A 21,980-nucleotide genomic window follows, 5' to 3' on the forward strand; every position below is an offset into this window, starting at 1 on the left:
TCAAGTATGTGACTCATGTGAACGTGTTAATCCATTTCACACACTGTGCATAACCTTCTGGCCTTAACATTTCCTGTCTCTAGCTCTGGGTTGGGTTGCCAGCCTGGTATGTGGCCGCCTGCCGAGCCAACGTGAAAAGTGGGGCTATCATGTCCACCCTGTCAGACACGGAGATCCAGCGCAAGATCGGCATCAGCAACCCTCTGCACAGGCTGAAGCTGAGGCTGGCCATTCAGGCGATCACGTCCCTCACGAGTCCGTCAGCCCCTCCTACGTCAAGAACGGTGCGTCTCCCTGAAAGCAGTTTATCCCCTCCTGACGTTGCTTCTCCAAGTCTTCGTAAACACACCCAGGGCTCCGGTTTAAAATTTCAGCCTGCAGAAACATCACAGCTTCTAACGGGTGAAAACTGAGTGGTTAAAAATACTTTATTGAATGCTTTTTTTAACAGCCTGGCTTCAGTGGCTGCATTGTAACATAGAAGTAGGAGTTTCTGAAAACAACAGTAGCGATCACAAATTTAAACATAAATTCATCAAAAGTGAAGGGAAAAAAGCCTCGATCCCCAGTTGCGCTATAAGCAGTGTTTTACTCTAATGTGACGTTGGGCCCCTCGGTGCTTCCATTTTTGGCACTGAGGGCCCTGGGAGCTCAGGGTTCTGAGCAGTCCATTAGCCTGCGTGTGCTCACGCACCAGGCATTACCTGTGCTCATCCGGTTTGCTCCCCGTGGGGAGACCTCGAACGTCCTTAAAGAGGGTCCTCCTGTTTGAAACGTTAAAAACTAATCTAATGAAAACATTAGCGGTTACTGGGAGATAAGGGCAGGCCAACGCCTCATTTCTAAAGTGCAGACTCTTTTCATTGGCCCTGTGCCCACTCTCTGCTTTTAGCTTTTGGTTTACTCTCGAGAGAAAAACCCTGATTAAGAAACCAAGAGCCTCACAGGCATGCTTCTCTGAGTAGCAGGTCAGGGCCCGATTCAGGCCTCGGTTCCTTTGCACAAAAAGTGTTAAGAGCCTTTTTTGTTTGTTTGTTTGATTTTGTCTCTTAGTAAAGAGTTGTGGTAGCGACAATCAGCCTGTGTTCTCACCTGTCGCACAGACAGCTCTTCTCCCAGTGGAAAGTTTTGTCGCAGTATCCGATCTGGTCCCTGTTCCCCCATCATTTCACATGAGAGTGGCCTTTCTACAAGTGAAGGCGCTGGGGTGGTTTTCCCCAAGTTTTTATCAACTGTCTTGAGAAAGCTCGCGTCCTGCGAGCTGAGGTTAACGGCCAGTGGTGAAGAGCCCGTCCCCCGGGAAGCTCTGAGTTGAGAGCCGCGGGGCCTGGCTGTCCGCGGCTGCAGTGACGGGGACGGGACGTGGGGCCGGTGTTCCGGTACAGTTGCGATTGGGCCTTCTTTTGGACACACTCAGTCCTGCTCCCTGCCTCTTGAGCCCCCCGGCGAGGTTGTGCAGGCCGAGAGGCCCCATCCTGGGAGCGCCTGCCCCGAGCTGTCTCCCCCAGTCCGGAGCTCGGCTGCGTGGGCTTCCTGGGCTGAGGCCCTTTCCCATGGGGCGGGTTGATGGGCACTGGAGAATTACTCACACTTTGAGAGGCGCAAAATGTATTTTCTTCTCTTTATATTTCACATACCTCAGGGGGTGAGCAGGGCAGATCCAGCTCTAGGAATCATGGGCTCTTCTCGTGTGGCTGACCACACAGCATTAATTAGGTGTGGTCACTCTTTAAGAAGGGCGAGCTGGTCGATGTTCTCTCCTTTTCTACGTGGGCATCTCAAATGAGAAGAGGGGGAGACGGGCCTCGCCTCCCCTGCTCCTCCTGTGTGCCCGTGGCTCACGTGTCTGCCACCTTCCTCTCTGTCACTGCTTCCCTCGCCCTGGATGTGGTGGTCCCTGGGTCACCGTAGACCACAGGAAATGTCTGGTTAACGCATGAGGAGATGGAAACACTCGCGGCCTCGCCACAAACGGTCAGTCCCGCCCCGAGCCTGTCCTCCTCCCAGGGCACCCCACTTACAAGCGGCACCATTCCCGGCCTTTTTGTGGGAAACAGAAAGGTCATTTTACACTCAGTTGTTCCTGATAAGTATTTCCGCTAGGTATTAGTCAAATGTATAAAATAGGATCCGTATTTTGTCTTATTTTCGATTTTTCCAGGAACTTTACATTGGTAGGCCCTCTCTCTTTAGAGTAGGTTGAATTCACACCTCCTTTAGGGAGAGGCCTCGGCCGAACACTCCATTTTGAGGGTCTGGCCCATTTTCTCCCTCACTGAGTGTGCTTGCCGGGGGGGCCTCGGCTCCTGCCTGAGAAGCTGGGATTGTTGTTTTGCATGCGTTTTGCATGATACCTTGATTTCTCGAACTTTCCCCTCCGTCTCGCTGCACCTTCTGAAGTTGATCTGCTTGCCTTACTAAGCTCACCGATACTAACAGCTGTGTTCTTTTCATTCCTAACCACGTAACATCAGGAGGATGAGGAGGGAAGCTGGGCTCAGGTTGGAGACTTTCTATACTATATTCTTCACTATATGTACAGCAACAAAAAGAATTGGCGTATGAAAACTCGTAATTTACTTTTCTTGACATTTTTAACATCTTAACTTTTTCAGAATATTGTTAACAATTTGAAAGCATTAGGCGGAAGCAGAGCGTAGAGTTAAAGAGCACGTCTCATGGACAATTTTGAACCTCTCTTCCGTGGGGCCGTGGTGTCAGTTCTGGTTAGCGTAGACGGCTCTGTGTAGCGGACCGGCTCCTGGACGCGGTCCTGGGGCTTCGGCGGCTCCTGACATTGCGGATTTAAGTACCCGCTTGGGTAACTTAACCGCAAGGTCTGCCGGTGGGAAAACTGAATTCTGAGAACTTTCCAGCACAGGAGTTGCTGTGGAGACGTCACGTCCGGGTCTTCGTGTTGGTGTTTTACTAAGTGCTGATCAAAAGGCTTTCTTACTAATGGAATTCTCAGAAATTAAGCCTCTTCTTGCTTAATGTACTTTTCCGTTTTCAGCTCCCCAGCTCTTCAGCTCACAAAAAGCTGCCACACGTGTCTTGCAGCCTTCCTCTGAGACAGCTCGACTAACACAGCCGTGTCCCTGCCTGTGACCCCACCAGCGTTGCTGTGTGACATGCCGCACTTTAGAGGGACCCGCACAGCCGCGCGGTGTGAGCAGGCGGCGTCTCCCGAGGCTCTTGCTGAGGGCAGAGCGCTCAGGGTCCTCACGGGATCGTTGTATGTCTGAAAAGAATCAGGATAGTTTCAAATCAGAATTTTCCTGAGTACAAGTTGTTGGTTGAAATGCCAGTTTCCCTCTGTTTGTATTCCCAACGTAAAGCCAATTCTCTCTCTCTTTGTAACAAAAGAAGAGAGAAGCTATAATATGATGGTGTGAGCCCTCTGCTCCTGATTTGGGCCTTCTGTGCTGCTACGCCAGATAAATATCCTCATTAATGATTTAACCTGGTCAGCTACCTCTTTACAAGGCCACTGATGACCATCAGTGAATTAAAAAGGGTGCATTTCGTAATTACTTAAATGTCGGTGTATTTCACACTAGGAAGCAGAACTTTGTCAGCACTTGAGTAGGAAATTCCCTGTGTCCGGGGCACGAGGTATAAATTAAATAAGCGGAATGTTTGCTCTCTGCAGTAGAAATACAAACACGGGTGAGCTGTGCCCGCGGCAGCAGAGTTAGCCAACACTCAGTGTTCCTAGTAAGCAAGAGCTGCTCTCGCTGTCGCCTCCCCCAGATGAGAGGAGTGAAGAGGCTTCCTGGGCTCTGTGAGGCCGCCCGGTCTGCTGAGGGCTGCGGTCACACAGTGTTCCTCTCCGGTGCCCTTACCTCGTGGCCAGCTCTGAAGCCGAGGGGAGGTTCAAGGTTTCCTCGGGCCCTCGGGAAGAAAGCATCAAGGTGTGGTGAGAGCCGTGGGTGCCTTCATTTAGCAAGTGGCACATGTGGGCTGTCTGTGGGAGGCTGTGCTGCTTGCTGCAGACACAGGAGTGAGCGGGACAGCCACAGTCCCTGCCGCCGGCCCTCACAGTTTACAGAGATCACAGAAGTGTGTTTGTGATCATTTCAGTGGTGGATTAGCAGGCCCTGGGCAGTGGCTGCCTCTTCTGGCCCAGGTGTTGTCCGATGATGGAGATCCGTGTCAAGGGCTTTTTCAGAAGGCTCTGATGGCGGCCCGGGAGATGGAGGGCTCCCTGGACTGGGCCTGATCCTCAGTCGCTGACCTATGTTATCTGACGCTGACCACTTAAGAAGTGTGACTAGAGTGTATGATGAGGAAACAAAAAGGAGGAGGGTTCCGCTTCCATGGAATTCTCTTATTTAGAAATCTTTGCGTTGTGTGCCCATTTAAGAATACGTAATCACAGGCAAGGAAATGAGACCAGATGCTCATGCGTAAGTCTCAGGCATATGAGATGAGAGTAAGGTTTGAAAGAGTGAAAAACATGACAGTGTGATGATTTCCCGAAAATGTTTGATGTTTTTCCCACTCATGGTTGCTTAGAGAAAATAGTGAAAATGTTTTTTTCTGTTCGAATTTGAGCATTCTTGTTGGAGTGTGAGTCATTTCTTCCAGCTTGGTTGGTGTAAGTGATAAATTAGACCAGAGGCCGTGTTTTCAAGGCAGAGCACGGTGGTAGTTGAGAGGGACTGTGTCCAGGGATTCCGTGATGGGACTGCAGAAGGCCTGCGGGCGCAGCTGGTCTCGGACAGAGGGGCAGCGAGTGCCTTTTTTGGATATGTCTGTAGATACATATAATGTGTGTGCTTATTTCTCATTGTACAAAGCTTGGCTGTGTTCTGTTAGATTTATCCCTAAGGATTTCATGACTTTGATGACATTGTGAATGGCATTTTGTAAATTTCAGTTTCCAGTTCACTTCTAGTATTTAGAAGCACAGCTCGTGTTTGTGTCCTGGCCTTGTGTCCTGCCGCTTTGCTAAGCTCGCTGTAGTTCTCACAGCCAGTTTGTAGGTGCATTTTCTATGTTGCTAATCAGGTCATCTGCAAATAAAGACAGGTTTTTTTTTTCCAATTCCTATGCTTTTGATTTTTTTTTCTTGCCTTGTTACCGTGGCTAGGAGTTCCACCGCAGCGCTGAATAAAATTAGTGAGAGCAGACCCTTTGTTCCTGATCTCAGGAAGAATACATTGTCTTTCACCGTTAAGTGTGATGTCAGCCCTGTGTTTGCTGTAGATGCCCCTTATCAGGTTGAGGCCGTTTTCTTCCATTGCTAGATTGCTGAGATTTCCATAAATGAATGACGAATTTTGTCAAATGCCTTTTCTGCATCTTTTGAGATGATATAGTGGTATTTCTTTTGAATCCATTGATAGGATGAATGTCATTGATTTTTCAAGTGTTGACCCAACCTTATGTTCGTAGGATGAACCTCACTTGTCGTGATAGCTTATTCTTTTAATTTATTATTGATTTAATTTGCTCATATTTTGTCGAGGAATTTTGCATCTATGTCTATGAGAGATACTGGTCTGTAGTTTTCTTGTAATGTCTTTGTCTGGTTTTGGTATCAGGATAGTGCTGGCTTCATAGGATGAGTTAGGCATTTCTTCTCTATTTTTTGGGGAATAATAGTGTAGAATTGGTATTTTTTCCATAAATATTTGGTAAGATTCACCAGTGAAGACATTTAAGGTAAAGATTTTATGTGTATGTGAGAGAAAGTTTATAACTGCAAATTTGAGTCCTGATAAGATACAACTTATCTCTTTCTTATGAGTTGCTCTCACAGATTATGTCTTTTGCCCATTTTATCTAAGTTGCTTACAGTTGTTCACAGTTTTCCCTTTCAGTGTCTATGTCCTATAGTGTGTCCCCTCTTTCATTCTTGATGTTGGTAATGTACGTCTTTTCTTTTTTCTTAGTCACTCTGTCTAGGGCTTAGTCAATTTTACTGATCTTTATGAAGAACCAGATTTTAGTTTCATAGTTTTATTTTTCTTGTTTCTGTTTCATTGATTTCTGCTCTTTTATTTTCTTCCTTCTGCTTGCTGTGGATTTCATTTGTTCTTCTTTTTCAAGTTTTTTAAGGTAGAATCTTACACTGTTGTTTGGAGACCTTCCTTCATTTACGACATAAGTGTTTAATACTATAAATTTCCCTCAAGACACTGCTTTAGCCATGTCCTACAATTTTTGAATAGATTGTGTTTCACTTTCATTCAGTTAGAAATATTTTCCCATTTCTCTTGTTTTCTTCTTTGGCACGTGGGTTATTTAGCCGTATGCTAATTTCCAAATACTTGAGAATTTTCTAGATATCTTTTTATTATTGATTTCTAATTTAATTCTGTTGAGGTCAGAGAACATAGTTTGTATGATTTCAGTCCCTTTAGATCTGTTGAGATTTGTCTTGGAGAATCCCATACGCACTTGAAATGAACGTATTCTGCTATTATTGGGTGGGGTGTTCCACGAAACGTCACTTAGGTCAAGCTGGTCAATAGTGTTGTTTAAGGCTTCTGGATCCTTACTGAGGGGGTCTGTCTGCCTGTTTTGGCTTCTTTGTTCAATCAGTGACTGAGTCAGAGGAGGGTTGAGGTCTTGTGACTGTAACTGTGGATTTTTCTGTTTCTCCTTTCAGTTCTGTCAGTTGTTGTCTTGCTTCTCTCTTCTTTTAAAACTATTTTTCGGTTCACTTTTTTTTTAAGATTTTATTTTTCCTTTTTCTCCCCAAAGTCCCCTGGTATGTAATTGTATGCTTTTAGTTGTGGGTCCTTCTGGTTGGGGCATGTGGGACGCCACCTCAACATGGCTTGATGAGCAGTGTCATATCCAGGCCCAGGATGCAAACCGGTGAAACCCTGGGCTGCTGAAGCGGAGTGCGCCAACGTAACCACTCAGCCACGGGGCCGGCCCCTTCAGTTCACTTTTTACACGGATTTTGAAATTAACAGATTTTTTGTTGAGGAAATTTGGAAAACAAAGTGTTAAAATTAAAACCAGCCACAGATATTTTTGTGTACAGTGGATTGATCCTTCAAACTTGTTCATGAGTCATGATCATTCTTTGTTGTTATATTATTATACACAAAAATTACTTCAGAAAGATCATGTGTTATCAGCTACATTTTTATTGTGGTTGGGGAAATAGGTTAAATTTATAAACACGAATGAGTCATAGGTTTTCAGTGGTATAATACCTTCTGTTAAAATTCTACTGACAAATTTAAAAGGTAGTACATAGGAGATCAAATTATTTTGAAATGATAAAGAACAGTGTTGTCATTCATTTAAGCTTTAAGGATATGTAATAGGTTAAAAATCCAGTTTAAAGATTATTTAAACTGCCCTTGTGACCTCTTGGGTGTTCTTTTTCCTGAACTGATCGTACTTGCTTGTTGAAAGCAGACGCTCGCCTACGGGGACATGAACCATGATTGGATCGGGAACGAGTGGCTGCCCAGCCTGGGCCTCCCGCAATACCGCAGCTACTTCATGGAGTGCCTGGTGGACGCGCGCATGCTGGCCTATCTCACCAAGAAGGACCTGCGCGGGCAGCTGAAGATGGCGGACAGCTTCCACAGGTCAGTCGTTGCACACAGTTCCTGCTCGTTGGCTAGGAGGCTTTTGACTGTTTCCATCTGTAATTTTGTTTCTTTTGTAAATAGAAAGAGCTTCCAGTGTGGAATTATGTGCCTGCGAAGGCTGAATTATGACCGGAAAGAACTGGAAAGAAAAAGAGAAGAAAGCCAGAATGAAATAAAAGGCTAGTACATTACGTTTAATTGATTTAGCGTATTTCTGCTTCCCAGTGTATTAGCAGCCTAAGTGGTTTCCTAGTTTCTTTAAATTAAAAAAAGTATTTTTTTTATTGTGGTCATAATAGTTTATAGCATTGTGAAATTTCAGTTGTACATTAATATTTGTCAGACACCATGTGAGTGTGCCGCTTCGCCCCTTGTGGCCACCTTCCACACCCCTTGCCCCTTGTAACCACTAAATTGTTCTCTTTGTCCGTAAGTTTGATTATCTTCTACATAGGAGTGAAATCATCCAGTGTTTGTCTTTCTCCATTTGGCTTATTTCGCTTCACAGGATGCCCTCAAGGTCCATCCATGTGGTTGCGAATGGGACGATTACATCTATTTTTTTATGGCTGAGTAGTATTCCATTGTGTATTTATATACCCCATACTCTTTATCCAATCATCCGTCGATGGGCACTTGGGCTGCTTCCACATCTTGGCTATTGTGAATAATGCTGCCATGAACATGGGGTACCTAAGTCTCTTTGAATTGTGGATTTCAGTTTTTTTTTGATAAATACCCAGTAGTGGGTTAGCTGGGTTGTATGGAATTTCTATTTTTAACTTTTTGAGAAATCTCCGTACTGTTTTCTGCAGTGGCTGCACCGGTTTGCATTCCCACCAGCAGTGGATGAGGGTTCCCTTTTCTCTACAACCTCTCCAACGCTTGTTGTTTTTTGTCTTGGTGATTATAGCCATTCTAATGGGTGTAAGATATCTAAGTGTAGTTTTTTGCTCTTTGGGTTTTTTTTTAAAGACGGGCACCTGAGCTAACATCTGTTGCCAATCTTTTTTTTCTTTTTTCCCCTTCTTCTTCTCCCCAAAGCCTGCCAGTACGTAGTTGTATCCTCCAGTTGCACGTCCTTCTGTCTGTGCTATGTGGGGTGCCACCTCAGCATGGCTTGATGAGCGGTGCCATATCTCCACCCAGGATCTGAACCAGCGAAACCCTGGGCCTCTAAAGCGGGGCATGCGAACTTAACCACTCGGCCACGGCCCCGGCCCCTAAATGTAGTTTTGATTTGCATTTCCCTGATGATTAGTGATGTTGAGCATCTTTTCATGTGCCTATTGGCCATCCATCTATCTTCTTTGGAAAAATGTCTGTTCGCATCCTCTGCCTACTTTTTGATTGGGTTGTTTGTTTTTTTTGTTGTTCATTTGTGTGAGTTGTTTCTATATTATGGAGATTAACTCCTTGTCGGATATATGATTTGCAAATATTTTCTCCCATTTGGTGGGTTGTTTTTTCATTTTAATCTTGATTTCCTTTGACTTCCAGAAGCTCTTTAGTCTGATGAAGTCCCACTTGTTTCTTTTTTTCTTTTGTTTTCCTTGTCTGGGTAGACATGGTATTCAGTAAGATCCTTTTAAGTGTGATGTCAAAGAGTGGACTGCCTGTATTTTCTTCCAGAAGTTTTATGGTTTCAGCTCTTACCTTCAAGTCTCTGGTCCATTTTGAGTCTATTTTTGTGTATGGAGAAAGGTAGTGGTCTACTTTCGTTGTTTTGCATGTGGCTGTCCAGTTTTCCCAGCACCATTTATTGAAGAGGCTTTCCTTTCTCCATTGTATATTCTTAGCTCCTTTGCCGAAGATTAGCTGTCTGTAGATGTGTGGTTTTATTTCTGGGCTTTCGGTTCTCTTCCATTGATCTGTGTGCCTGTTTTTGTACCAGTACCATGCTGTTTTGATCACTATGGGTCTGTAGTACGTTTTGAAGTCAGGCACTGTGATGCTCCAGCTTTGTTGTTCTTTCTCAGGATTGCTTTGGCTATTCAGGGTCTTTTGTTGACCCATGTGAATTTTAAGATTCTTTGTTCTATGAAGAATGTCATTGGGATTCTGATTGGGATTCCATTGAATCTATAGATTGCTTTAGGTAGAATGGACTTTTTTTTTTTCTTTTAGGAAGATCAGCCCTGAGCTAACTACTGCCAATCCTCTTCTTTTTGCTGAGAAAGACTGGCCCTGAGCTAACATCCATGCCCATCTTCCTCTACTTTGTATGTGGGACGCCTTCCACAGCATGGCTTTTGCCAAGCAGTGCCCCGTCCGCACCCAGGATCCGAACCGGTGGACCCCAGGCTGCTGAGAAGCAGAACGTGCGCACTTAACCGCTGCACCACCGGGCCGGCCCCTAGAATGGACATTTTAACTATGCTTATTCTTCCAAATCCATGTGCATGGAATATCTTCCCATTTCTTTTGTCATTATTGATTTCTTTCAGTGATGTCTTATAGTTTTCCTTGTATAGATCTTTTTATTTTTTATTTTTTTATCGCAGTAACATTTGATTATAACATTATATAACTTTCAGATGTACATCATAGCATGTTTCAAATTCTATGTAGATTCCATCATGTTCACCACCCAAAGACTAATTACAAGCCATCACCACACACGTGTGCTTAATCACCCCTTTCACCCACCCCCTATTAAATTTATTCCTGGGTATTTTTTTTTCATGTTGTGAGATTTTTTACTTTATTTTATTTTTTAAAAAAATTTTTATTGAGTTAATGATAGGTTACAATCTTGTGAAATTTCAGTTATGTATTATCGTCTGTCAGTCGTGTTGTAGGTGCAACCCTTCACCCTTTGTGCCCACCCCCCACCCCCCCTTCCCCTGGTAGCCACTAATCTGTTCTCTTTGCCCACAGGTTTAAATTCCTCATAGGAGTGGAGTCACACAGAGATTGTCTTGTCTATCTGGCTTATTTCACTTAACATAATTCCCTCAAGGTCCATCCATGTTGTTGCAAATGGGACGATTTTGTTCTTTTTTACGGCTGAGTAGTATTCCATTGTATATATGTACCACATCTTCTTTATCCAGTCATCTGTTGATGGGCACTTAGGTTGCTTCCATGTCTTGGCTATTGTAAATAATGCTGCAGTGAACATTGGGGTGCATAGGACTTTTGGAATTGCTGACTTCAAGCTCTTTGGATAGATACCCAGTAGTGGGATGGCTGGATCGTATGGTAGTTCTATTTTTAATTTTTTGAGGAATCTCCATACTGTTTTCCATAGTGGCTGCACCAGTTTGCATTCCCGCCAGCAGTGTATGAGGGTTCCTTTTTCTCCACAACCTCTCCAACATTTATCACTATTTGTTTCAGTTATTTTTGTCACTCTAATGGGTGTAAGGTAATATCTTAGTGTAGTTTTGATTTGCACTTCCCTGATGATCAGCGATGATGAGCGTCTTTTCATGTGCCTATTGGCCATCCGTATATCTTCTTGGGAGAAATGTCTGTTCCTGTCTCCTGTCCATTTTTTGATCGGGTTGTTTAATTTTTTGTTGTTGAGTTGTGTGAGTTCTTCATCTGTTATGGATATTAAGCCTTTGTCAGATGTATTACTTGGAAATGTTTTTTCCCAGTTAGTGGGTTGTTTTTTTGTTTCACTCCTGTTTTCCCTTGCCTTGAAGAAGCGCTTTCGTCTGATGAAGTCCCATTTGTTTATTCTTTCTATTGTTTCCCTTCTCTGAGAAGACATGGTGTCCGAAAAGATCCCTTTAATACTGATGTCAAAGAGTGTACTTCCTATATTTTCTTCTAGAAGCCTTATGGTTTCAGGTCTTACCTTTAGGTCTTTGATCCATTTTGAGTTCATTTTGGTGAATGGTGAAAAAGAATGGTCCAATTTTCATTCTTTTACATGTGGCTTTCCAGTTTTCCCAGCGCCGTTTGTTGAAGAGACTTTCTTTTCTCCATTGTAGGCCCTCAGCTCCTTTGTCGAAGATTAGCTGTCCATAGATGTGTGGTTTTATTTCTGCGCTTTCAGTTCTGTTCCATGGATCTGTGCACCTGTTTTTGTACCAGTACCATGCTGTTTTGATTACTGTAGCTTTGTGGTATGTTTTGAAGTCAGGGATTGTGATGCCTCCAGCTTTGTTCTTCTTTCTCAGGATTGCTTTAGCAATTCAGGGTCTTTTGTTGTCCCATATGAATTTTAGGATTCTTTGTTCTATTTCTGTAAAGATGTCATTGGGATTCTCATTGGGATGGCGTTGAATCTGTAGATTGCTTTAGGTAGAGTGGATATTTTAACTGTGTTTATTCTTCCAATCCATGTGCATGGAATGTCTTTCCATCTCTTTATGTCGTCATCCATTTCTTTCAGAAAAGCCTTGTAATTTTCATTGTATAGGTCTTTCACTTCCTTAGTTAAATTCACCCTGAGGTATGTTCTTCTTTTTGTTGCGATTATGAATGGTATTGTGTTCTTGAGTTCTTTTTCTGTTAGTTTGTTATTAGAGTATAGAAATGCTACTGATTTATGTAAATTGATTTTATATCCTGCCACTTTGCTGTAGTTGTTGATTACTTCTAAAAGTTTTCCAATGGATTCTTTGGGGTTTTCTATGTATAAGATCACGTCGTCTGCAAATAGCGAGAGTTTCACTTCTTCCGCCCCATTTGGATTCCTTTTATTCCTTTTTCTTGCCTGATTGCTCTGGCCAGGACCTCCAGTACTATGCTGAATAAGAGTGGTGATAGAGGGCATCCTTGTCTCGTTCCGGTTCTCAGGGGGATGGTGCTCAGTTTTTGCCCATTGAGTACGATGTTGGCTGTGGGTTTGTCATCTATGGCCTTTATTGTGTTGAGGTAGTTCCCGTCTATCCCCATTTTGTTGAGTTTTTATCATAAATGGCTGTTGGATCTTGTCAAATGCTTTCTCTGCATCTATTGAGATGATCATGTGGTTTTTATTCCTCAGTTTGTTGATGTGGTGTATCACATTGATTGATTTGCGGATGCTGAACCATCCCTGTGTCCCTGGTATGAATCCCACCTGATCATGATGTAGGATCCTTTTGATGAATTACTGTATTCTGGTTGCCAAAATTTTGTTGAGAATTTTTGCATCTGTGTTCATCAGCGGTATTGGCCTGTAGTTCTTTTTCGTGCTGTCCTTGTCAGGCTTTGGTATCAGCATGATGTTGGCCTCGTAGAATGTGTTAGGAAGTGTTCCATCCTCCCTAATTTTTTGGAATAGCTTGAAAAGGATAGGTATTAAATCCTCTCTGAAAGTTTGGTAAAATTCCCCAGGAAAGCCATCTGGTCCTGAGGGTTTATTCTTTGGGTGCTTTTGATGGCTGTTTCAGTCTCTTTGCTTGTGACTGGTCTGTTCAGATTGTCTCCTCCTTCTTGAGAGAGCTTTGGGAGATTGTAGGAGTCCAAGAATTTATCCATTTCCTGTAGGTTATCCATTTTGCTGGCATATAGTTTTTGCGTAGTATTCTCTTATAATCCATTGTATTTCTGTGGAGTCTGTTGTTATTTCTCCTCTTTCATTTCTGATTTTGTTTATTTGAGCTTTCTCTCTTTTTTTCTTTGTAAGTCTGGCTAGGAGTTTGTCAATTTTATTTACCTTCTCAAAGAACAAGCTCTTTGTTTCATTAATCCTTTCTACTGCCTTTTTTGTTTCAATACCATTTATTTCTGCTCTGATTTTTATTATTTCTCTCCTTCTGCTGACTTTTGGCTTTGTTTGTTCTTCTTTCTCTAATTCAGTTAGGTGTAGTTTAAGATTGCTGATTTTCTGGTTTGTTAAGATGTCCCTGAATGGCGATGAATTTTCCTCTTAATAGAGCTTTTACTGCATCCCATATGAGTTGGTATAGCATGCTATCATTTTCATTTGTCTCCAGGTATTTTTGGATTTCTTCTTTAATTTCTTCCATGATCCATTGCTTGTTCAATAGCGTATTGTTTAGTCTCCACATCCTTGTGCCTTTCTCAGCTTCTTCCTTGTAATTAATTTCTAGCCTTATAACATTATGATTGGAGAAGATGCTCGTTATTATTTCAATTTTTTTAAATTTGTAGAGGCTTGCCTTGTTTCCCAACCTATGGTCTATCCTTGAGAATGTTCCATGCACGCTTGAGAAGAATGTGTATTCTGCTGTTTTTGGATGAAGCATTCTATATGTATCTATGAAGTCCCACTGTTTTAGCTTTTCGTTTAGCTCCACTGTTTCTCTGTTGATTTCCTGTCTGGATGATCTATCCATTGATGTGAGTGTGGTGTTGAGGTCCCCTACTATTTTTGTGTTATTTTTGATATCTTCTTTTAGGTTTGTTAATAGTTACTTTATGAACTTTGGTGCTCCTGTGTTGGGGGCATAGATATTTATAAGCGTTATTTCTTCTTGATGAAGTGTCCCTCTGATCATTATATATTGGCCCTCTATGTCTCTCTTTACCTGCCTTATCTTGAAGTCTGTTTTGTCTGATATAAGCATTGCGACCCCTGCTTTCTTTTGTTTGCTATTGGCTTGGAGTGTTGTCTTCCACCCCTTCACTCTGAGCCTGTGTTTGTCCTTGGAGCTGAGGTGTGTTTCCTGGAGGCAACAAATTGTTGGATCTCGTTCTTTAATCTATTTTGCCACTCTGTGTCTTTTTATTGGCGAGTTCAGTCCGTTTACGTTGAGGGTGAGTATTGATGCATGAGGGCTGAATGCTGTCATTCTGTTGCTCGTTTTCCGGTTTTCCTGTGTTTCCTTTGTTTCTTGTCCTGTGTGTTTTAGCCTACCCATTGACTTCTGCAGTTTCTTAGGCTGGGTTTCTTAGATTTTTCCTTATTTATGTTTTATGTTTCTGTTCAGTTTTTCAGTTTAGTGGCTACCCTGAAGTTTGTATTCAGAATCTCGTGTATAACATAGTCCATTTTCTGGTGGTCTCTTACTTCCTTAGCCTAGGTTGTTTCAGTCCCTTTCCTCCTCCCCTCCGAAATTATTATTTTCATCTCTTATTCCAACTTGTGTTGTGAGTTTGTGGTTAGAGTGATAAGATTATCTTTGCTTTGGTGATTTCCTTCCCTTTATCCTAATGCTATAGTTGAATATTTGCTATCCTATTTAGCTTCTGTCTATTTGTCTCCCTACTCTGTGTTTTGTGACCCCTTACTCCCTTTTTTTCTTTTTTCAGGTATGAGAGCCTTCTTGAGTGAAGGTCCTGTGACTACGAAGTCCCTTAGCTTTTGTTTGTCTGGAAAAGATTTAATTTCTCCCTCCTATCTGAAGGATATTTTTCCTGGATAGAGTATTCTTGGCTGAAGATTTTTATCCTTTAAAGTTTTGAATATGTCACTCCAGTCTCTCCTAGCCTGTAAGGTTTCTGTCGAGAAATCCGCTGAAGGTCTGATAGGGGTTCCTTTGTAGGTTCTTTTCTTCTGCCTTGCTGCCCTGAGTATTCTTTCTCTGTCCTTCATTTTTGCCATTTTTACTACTATGTACCTTGCAGTAGGTCTTTTTACATTGACAAATGTAGGAGATCTGAAAGCTTCCTCCACACACATTTCTCTCTCAATCCCTAGATTTGGGAAGTTCTCTTCTCTGATTTCGTTGAGCACACTTTCTGCTCCATTTTCCTTTTCCACGCCCTCAGGAATTCCGATGATTCTTAAGTTGCATTTTCTCATTGAGTCAGCTATTTCTCTGAGCTTTTCTTCAGTTTTTTTAATTCTTAGTTGTCTTTCTTCCTCTGTCTGGAGCCATTCAGCCTGTCTTTGATTATGCTAGTTTGCTCCTCTATGGTGTCTACACGGGCATTCAGGGAATCTGTATTCTGTTTTATCTGGTCCATTGTGTTTTTCATCTCTAGTGTTTCTAATTGATTCTTCTTTATAATTTCAATCTCTTTTGTGAAGTAACTCCAGAACTTGTTGACTTGTTTCTCTATATTTCCCTTTACCTCATTGAGTATTTTGAGGATAGCTATTTTGAACTCCTCTTGACTTACTTTACCCATTTCCAAGCCCTCAGGACATAATTCTGTGTTTTTATTGTTTTCCTTTTGGACTGGAACTTTTATAAATTGCTGGATGGTAGAGGAGAGGTTTTTGCGCATGATGCTGTTATTTGGTTGCAGGTACAGCCTGTCGCCACTAGATGGGGGTCGAGAGCCTTGGTTCTGAGCCCTGCGCCTTCAGCCACGATGGTGGCACCCAGCATGGGTTGAGGGAGGAGGGACACTTTCTCTCATGCCGACCTGGATTGGCACAGCTCTCGCTCTCTGGTCTCCCAGGGCCCTGGCTTGCTGGGGTTCCCCCACGCGAAAGCTGTCCCCTGTTAGAGGGTTTCCGCTGCTCCAGCGGTGGGAGTCCTGCACGATCTCCCAATGCACGGCCCCTCCCCTGCTCCTTCTCACACCCACGGCAGCGATCCCAGTCTCTAGGGGAGGGAGCGAAGACCCCGTTCCAGCTCCTCTGAGGGCGGCTCCAGCCTCTCCGCCTTCCGTCGTTTGGCTGCTGTGGGTCTGTGAGGATTTCTGTTATTGGGATTTTTTTTTTTTTGGTTGGAAAGCAGTTGCTCTTTTTAGTTGTAATTTGGAGGGGAGAGAGTCCTGGGTGAGCTCACGCTGCCATGTTGCTGACGTCACCCCTATTTCTAGATATTTTATTCTCTTTGTTGCGATTGTAAATGGTATTCTATTCTTGAGTTCTCGTTCTGTTAGTTTGTTATTAGAGTAGAGAAATGCAACTGATTTTTGTAAGTAGACTTTGTATCCTGCAACTTTGCTGTAGATGTTTATTTCTAATAGTTTTCCCATGGCTTCTTTTTTTTTTTTTTTAAAGATTGGCACCTAGGCTAACAACTGTTGCCAATCTTTTTTTTCTGCTTTATTTCCCAAACCCCCCTGTTACATAGTTGCATATCTTAGTTGCATGTCTTTCTAGTTGTGGGATGTGGGACGCCGTCTCAACGTGGCCTGATGAGCGGTGCCATGTCCGTGCCCAGGATCCGAACCCTGGGCTGCCTCAGCGGAGCGCGCGAACTTAGCCACTCAGCCACCGAGCCGGCCCCGCCATGGCTTCTTTAGGGTTTTCTCTATATAAAATCATGTCGTCTGCAAACAGTGAGAGTTACACTTCTTCACTGCCAATTTGGATTCCTTTTCTTTCTTTTTCTTGCCTAATTGCTCTGGCCCAAACCTGCAGTACTATGTTCAGTAAGAGTGGTGGGAGTGGGCTCCCTTGTCTTGTTCCTGTTCTCAGGGGGATGGCGCTCAGTTTTTCCCCGTTGAGTATGATGCTGGCTGTGGGTTAGTGATTTCCCATTTTTAAAAATATTAGGAAATTTGTTAAGTGGAGAAAACTAGTCTGGCATCCTTACAGAGGAGGGAGGGTTGGAGATGAGTGCTTTGAAGACCCTCCTCTCATGGCCTGGTGGTTCAAGTCTGGCCCCCAGCACTCAGCGGCCCAGGTTCGCTCCCTGGCCGCAGCACCACAGCACCTGTCTGTGTGCGGCCGTGCTGTGGGGCAGCTCGTGACTTACCACCAGGGTGCGCCACCACGCCCTGCATCTCTGGGAGGAAGCACGGTCCTCCTCTGAGCCACAGCACCTGTGCCTACTTTCTTGTGCTTACGTCAGTCTGCGCGAACCGTCTCAAGGGGAACACTCCTCCTGTGACTTGTTCTGACGTGTGTACTCCTTCACTCAGAAATGCCACCCCCTGCCACACTGCTGGGTAACACCAGGGCACAGACGGGCAGGACTCTGCTATCGGCTCACTGGACTCCAGTGCGGCGATTCTGCTCTAGCCACTTATCAGAGGGCTTCAGGAGCACAGACGGAGCCCTGTGTCTCTGCCTCCAGGGCTCAGGGGGCAGCACAGAGGCGCTGGTTCAGCTGGGCCTTGGAGGTGGAGGAGGAGCTCCTTAGCAGGGGACGATGGCAGAGGCGGCTCAGTGAGAGCGCAGGTGGGGAGATGCAATGGGAGCCTCTCACCCGGCATGCCTCGAAAGCATCGACTACAATAGTCTGCTTTTAAGTAAGACGTTAACGATTAAGCTCAAAGTAAAATCTCCCAGAATTTTCAGAATAAAGAAATCACTAACAACAGTCATAATAATAGGTAAGACTTAAGAACTCGAAGCACTTTCAGAGGTTAATTATTTAATCCTTCCCACAACCCTGTGCGTGTGAGTGCTGTCTTCTTCCCCAGGTTTTACAAAGAAAGAAACTGAAGACAAAACTGGTTGAGGACACAGCCCGTTTAAAGGATAGTCTGGTCATGATTGAGCTAACGTGAATCACAAGAAAAACCGTAAGCCAGCTTTTATACTATATATATATACACACTTTATACTATATATGTAGTGCGTATATTTTATACTATATATATAGTGTGTGTGTGTATAGTATAAAAGGGCATTGGAAATAAAATGGGTAAATCAGTTTTGTCTGTTTTCTGTATCTGTTTTAAATCTTTTTATAGTTGACAAAAGTTGTCTTTGGAAGTGATTGGTGAGCATCCGGAGATATTTTCATGGAGTGGCTATTTTTAGATCTCTACTAGAGCGAATTTAATAATGGATCACTTCGTGTGGTGTAAGATCTTCCCCCCAGTCTCTGATATGCTGGAGAGTATCTTTAAGTTTCTCTCTTTTTAAAATGAGACAACAAAAAAGGCTTCAAGGAAACAAGCTTCAAGATTACAAATGAGAGATTTGTGTTGAATCGAGCAGGGCGCCAACTCCTTCTCTGACGAAAAGAAAGTGTTTCAGAAACTCTGAAGGCTGTAGAGGAAGCGCGCTCGTGCCTGGTGGGCATTCAGCTTCTTCTCTGTCCTTCTGGTTTCTGACCCTGGATCCTCCTCATTTTCTGTTCTCTGGAAAATAAATGTCCGTAAGAACTTCATTGCTCTTGGGTTCTTTGGCAGCATGAGTTCTAGTGGGACAGTTTCCCTTCGATGGAGGAGGGCCGAGGCGTGACCTCTAAATGCAGCAGCGGTTGCCTGCCCACCTTCTGTGTGCTGTTACAGGTGTGCATGATGAAGACAGCTTTGTGCAGACGCCGTTCTAATTGTTTCTGTTCACCTGTAGACGTGCTTGTGTGGAGCAACGATCGAGTGATTCGCTGGATCCTCTCAATTGGCCTTAAAGAATATGCAAACAATCTGGTGGAGAGTGGCGTTCACGGTGCACTTGTGGCCTTAGATGAAACCTTCGATTTCAGCGCACTGGCGCTCTTGTTACGGATCCCTAAGCAGAACACACAGGTATGCTGCAGAGCCGGCCCGGCTCTCACTCAGCGTTCAGTCAGGTCTCCTGATGGAGACGTCTAGCTGGTTAACTGAGTGGACACAAAACTTCACAGTACCTCAGACAACTATCCCTAATCCACAAAATACTGGTTCCAAACCAGCAATGCTTAATTCTTCATTAGTTTTGCCTGTCCTTCCATTTTCTGTTGTCAGCATGAGAGTCTTGCGATTAAAAAAAAAGGGGAAACTTCGTTCAAGTCCATATGCTCGTAGGAGTGACGACATGTATTTAGTTCTTACGTGGAAAGAGAAATGCTCATAGGTACACCGATGGAGATTCTGTTAATTTTGTTTCTATTGCCCTGTGTGATTCTTTTTGACACACGGGCTCACCTGAGAATCAGGAAATTTATTCTTCTTCTACAGAAGATTGTATGTCTTTTGCCGATACCCCCCATCCCCCCACCAGCACCAACCCACAGAGCACACTTTCGTAGATAGTCTGCCAGCGGTCATGGGTCCCTTTCCCTGAAAGCCCATCCATGGGCTCCGCAGGAATCCCCTAATTTAAAATGTGGTTGTGGGGGCCAGCCCGGTGTTGCAGTGGTTAAGTGCGCACGTTCTGCTTCTCGGCAGCCCGGGGTTCGCTGGTTCGGATCCCGGGTACAGACGTGGAAGCACTTGGCAAGCCATGCTGTGGCAGCGTCCCACATATAAAATAGAGGAAGATGGGCATGGATTCTAGCTCAGGGCCAGTCTTCCTCAGCAAAAAAGAGGAGGATTGGCAGCTGGTGTTAGCTCAGTGCTAATCTTCCTCAAATAAATTAATTAATTCAATTAAATTAAATGCTGTCATGGCTCAAGGTGTTTATAGCCTGAGCTTTTTAAAAGTCTTGATTTGAAAAACAGTTGTGATATGTTAACGTCCTTCAGATTAGATTGATGAAGCTTTGCGGTATTGTTGTTTCGTTATGATTTCAGGCTCGCGCTGTCTTGGAACGAGAATTTAACAACCTTTTGGTCATGGGGACGGACAGAAGGTTTGATGAAGTGAGTTTTCAGCCTAATGAATTTTATTTAAATTTGCATTCAGTGTGAATTATTTGTTTATACGCACGTGAGCCCCGTCGGCAGTCTCTCTTCTAAGGGTGGGGATGATTTTACCTCCTGAGCTAAGCTTTGCTCTCAAAAATGTGTTAACAAATGAGATAGTAAGAAACTCGTATTTTCAGTCTGAGGTTTTCTGTTTTTAAAATATTTGCTATTGAAGTTTTGATAGCCCTCAAAAATGTTGTTCCCATCAACATTGGTGGCAGCCGAGGCATGGCGTCCATGGGCTATGTTTGGGGACCTCTGGATGTCTGACCCCAATCCAGAGTCCCTGTGCTTTGGAGAAACCTGTTAGAAGGAGATTAGAGAAACGCAACATGTTAATTTCCCCTCACACAGTCGTGACTGGTTTGTTCCCACACTGTTTTTATTCTTTCCTTCGTTGCCCCTTAAGAAAACGTGAGTTTGCCTGGTGACTAGGAGGACAGCTAAAGGAGCGCATGCTGGCTCTTCCCCGGCTCTAAGGCAGAACTGCTTACAGCTTGGAAACTATTTTAAGACAAATAGAAATGTATTATCTTATACGGCAAGAAGATGATTTCTCCAAGATAAGAAAGGAAACGGGGTGATGAACAGGAGGCACATGCACCTGGCCGGCCCAGGGCCGTCCTCATCGATGCCCAGTGAGGGCCCCACATAGTGTTACTGGGCCCGTCACTCTCAGAAGTTCCCGGTGGGGACAGTAGATCCTGTGGTTATCAGGAACGGGTTAAATAGGTGTGAACAAACATGCAGTGACGAGTTCAGCAGTCAGGTTCAAGGCTGGTAACTTGACTGTCTATTTTTGTCCTTTATTTTAAAATCAGTCTTGTTTTCTGTCCTTTAATTTCCCAGGACGATGATAAAAGCTTTAGGAGAGCACCTTCTTGGAGAAAAAAATTTAGACCAAAGGATGTTCGTGGCTTAGCTGCTGGGTCCGCAGAGACTCTCCCCGCCAACTTCCGGGTCACCTCCTCTCTGTCCTCACCCTCCATGCAGCCGAAGAAGACGCAGCTGGACGGTAGGTGTGCAGGGGCGGCCAGCCGCTGTGGGCGGCAAGAGCAGCTTTGTGGCTGGAATGTTAACAGTGATCCAGAATGGCCTCTTGGGTGTGTTACAAGGCATTGAGTACTGGTGCATGCCCAGGTTAAGTGTTTTAAAATGAATCCTAACATCTGTGCATAACAGTTTAACAATAATGTAGGTTTTTTAGAGTCTTGTCTGGTTGAATCTTAGCATATCCTTCCAACTAATAAAGCTGAGCGTCGCGTGTGTTCTCGGCGTGCTGAGTGGACGTCCTGTAGCCTGTGTGTGTGGCAGGCAGCCCTGGAAGGCTCCGCCGCAAGGTGGTGCAGCAGCTCTCGGGCCACGCCGGGTGCTCCCGGGACGTCTCTCCACCTGGAGAGGTGACTGAGTCCATCTTAGAGAACACAGTTTCCCCCTCTGTGAGCCTTCCCTTTCCTCCCTCCACCCCTGCTGGCATTGGTCCCTGTCACTGCGCACCATAAGGACGGAGAGGAGGAAGAAGGTGAGCCTGGGCAGGTCGTCACTGGAGCGCGGTGGGCCGTGGGAGCGCACGAGCCTTGCAGTCAGGGTTCCAGATGGAGCTTGCGGTTTTCCCTTTGACCGCCGCTCCGCTTGGAGGACACGGCTGATGACAAGTTGGCCGCGCTTTACTGACAGACCTCTCAGCTCTGACCGCGGCCCCCACGATGACAGGATCAAGGGCAGATGGCCTCTGTGGACCCTGGCTCTGCCGCTGAGGAGGGGCACAGCCTCGAGCACTGTGCCTCAGTCTCCCCGTCTGTAGGGCCGTTGTCGTACAGCCGTGTCCTCTTCAGCGGCTGTGGCAGTGAAACGGCTGCTCCTCGTCAGGCTCGTAGGAGGCGTCTGCGGGTCCTGGTCCCGTGTGGTGCTGGCCGCTGGGGCCATTGTAGCCACACTCCCGTTACGAAGGACTTCATTCTCATCTCTGTGGCCCATGGATCGGCTATGGGAAAGGAAGCGCTTTTAAAAATTGTCCTGAGTTGGCTTTTACAAGTTTCCCTGTTCTTAGCCCTTCCCATATGTAGGTTTGTGAGTTTGGCTCTCACTTGCTTATATCAAAAT

At 44.5% G+C, this 21,980-nt stretch overlaps 1 protein-coding gene across 21 annotated transcripts in view; it reads left to right on the top strand.

Annotated features, from left to right (window-relative positions):
- The window catches only part of PPFIA1 (PTPRF interacting protein alpha 1), a 112,459-nt gene that overhangs the window by 86,743 nt on the left and 3,736 nt on the right, over positions 1–21,980 (top strand). For 15 of the 21 annotated variants that reach the window (XM_070229959.1, XM_070229967.1, XM_070229972.1 and 12 more), the window contains 6 exons: positions 84–284; positions 7,387–7,562; positions 7,647–7,744; positions 18,622–18,797; positions 19,764–19,832; positions 20,727–20,892. In XM_070229959.1, coding sequence (XP_070086060.1) covers positions 84–284; positions 7,387–7,562; positions 7,647–7,744; positions 18,622–18,797; positions 19,764–19,832; positions 20,727–20,892 — 886 coding nt within the window. Of the gene's footprint in view, positions 1–83; positions 285–1,911; positions 1,975–2,474; positions 2,560–3,013; positions 3,169–7,386; positions 7,563–7,646; positions 7,745–17,741; positions 17,844–18,014; positions 18,437–18,621; positions 18,798–19,763; positions 19,833–20,726; positions 20,893–21,980 lie in introns of those variants that run through there. The other 6 variants (XR_011424046.1, XR_011424047.1, XR_011424048.1 and 3 more) reach the window with 6 other exon arrangements.

Source organism: Equus caballus, chromosome 12 (assembly GCF_041296265.1).
Source record: "Equus caballus isolate H_3958 breed thoroughbred chromosome 12, TB-T2T, whole genome shotgun sequence".
In the NCBI taxonomy this organism is placed as follows: Eukaryota; Metazoa; Chordata; class Mammalia; order Perissodactyla; family Equidae; genus Equus; species Equus caballus.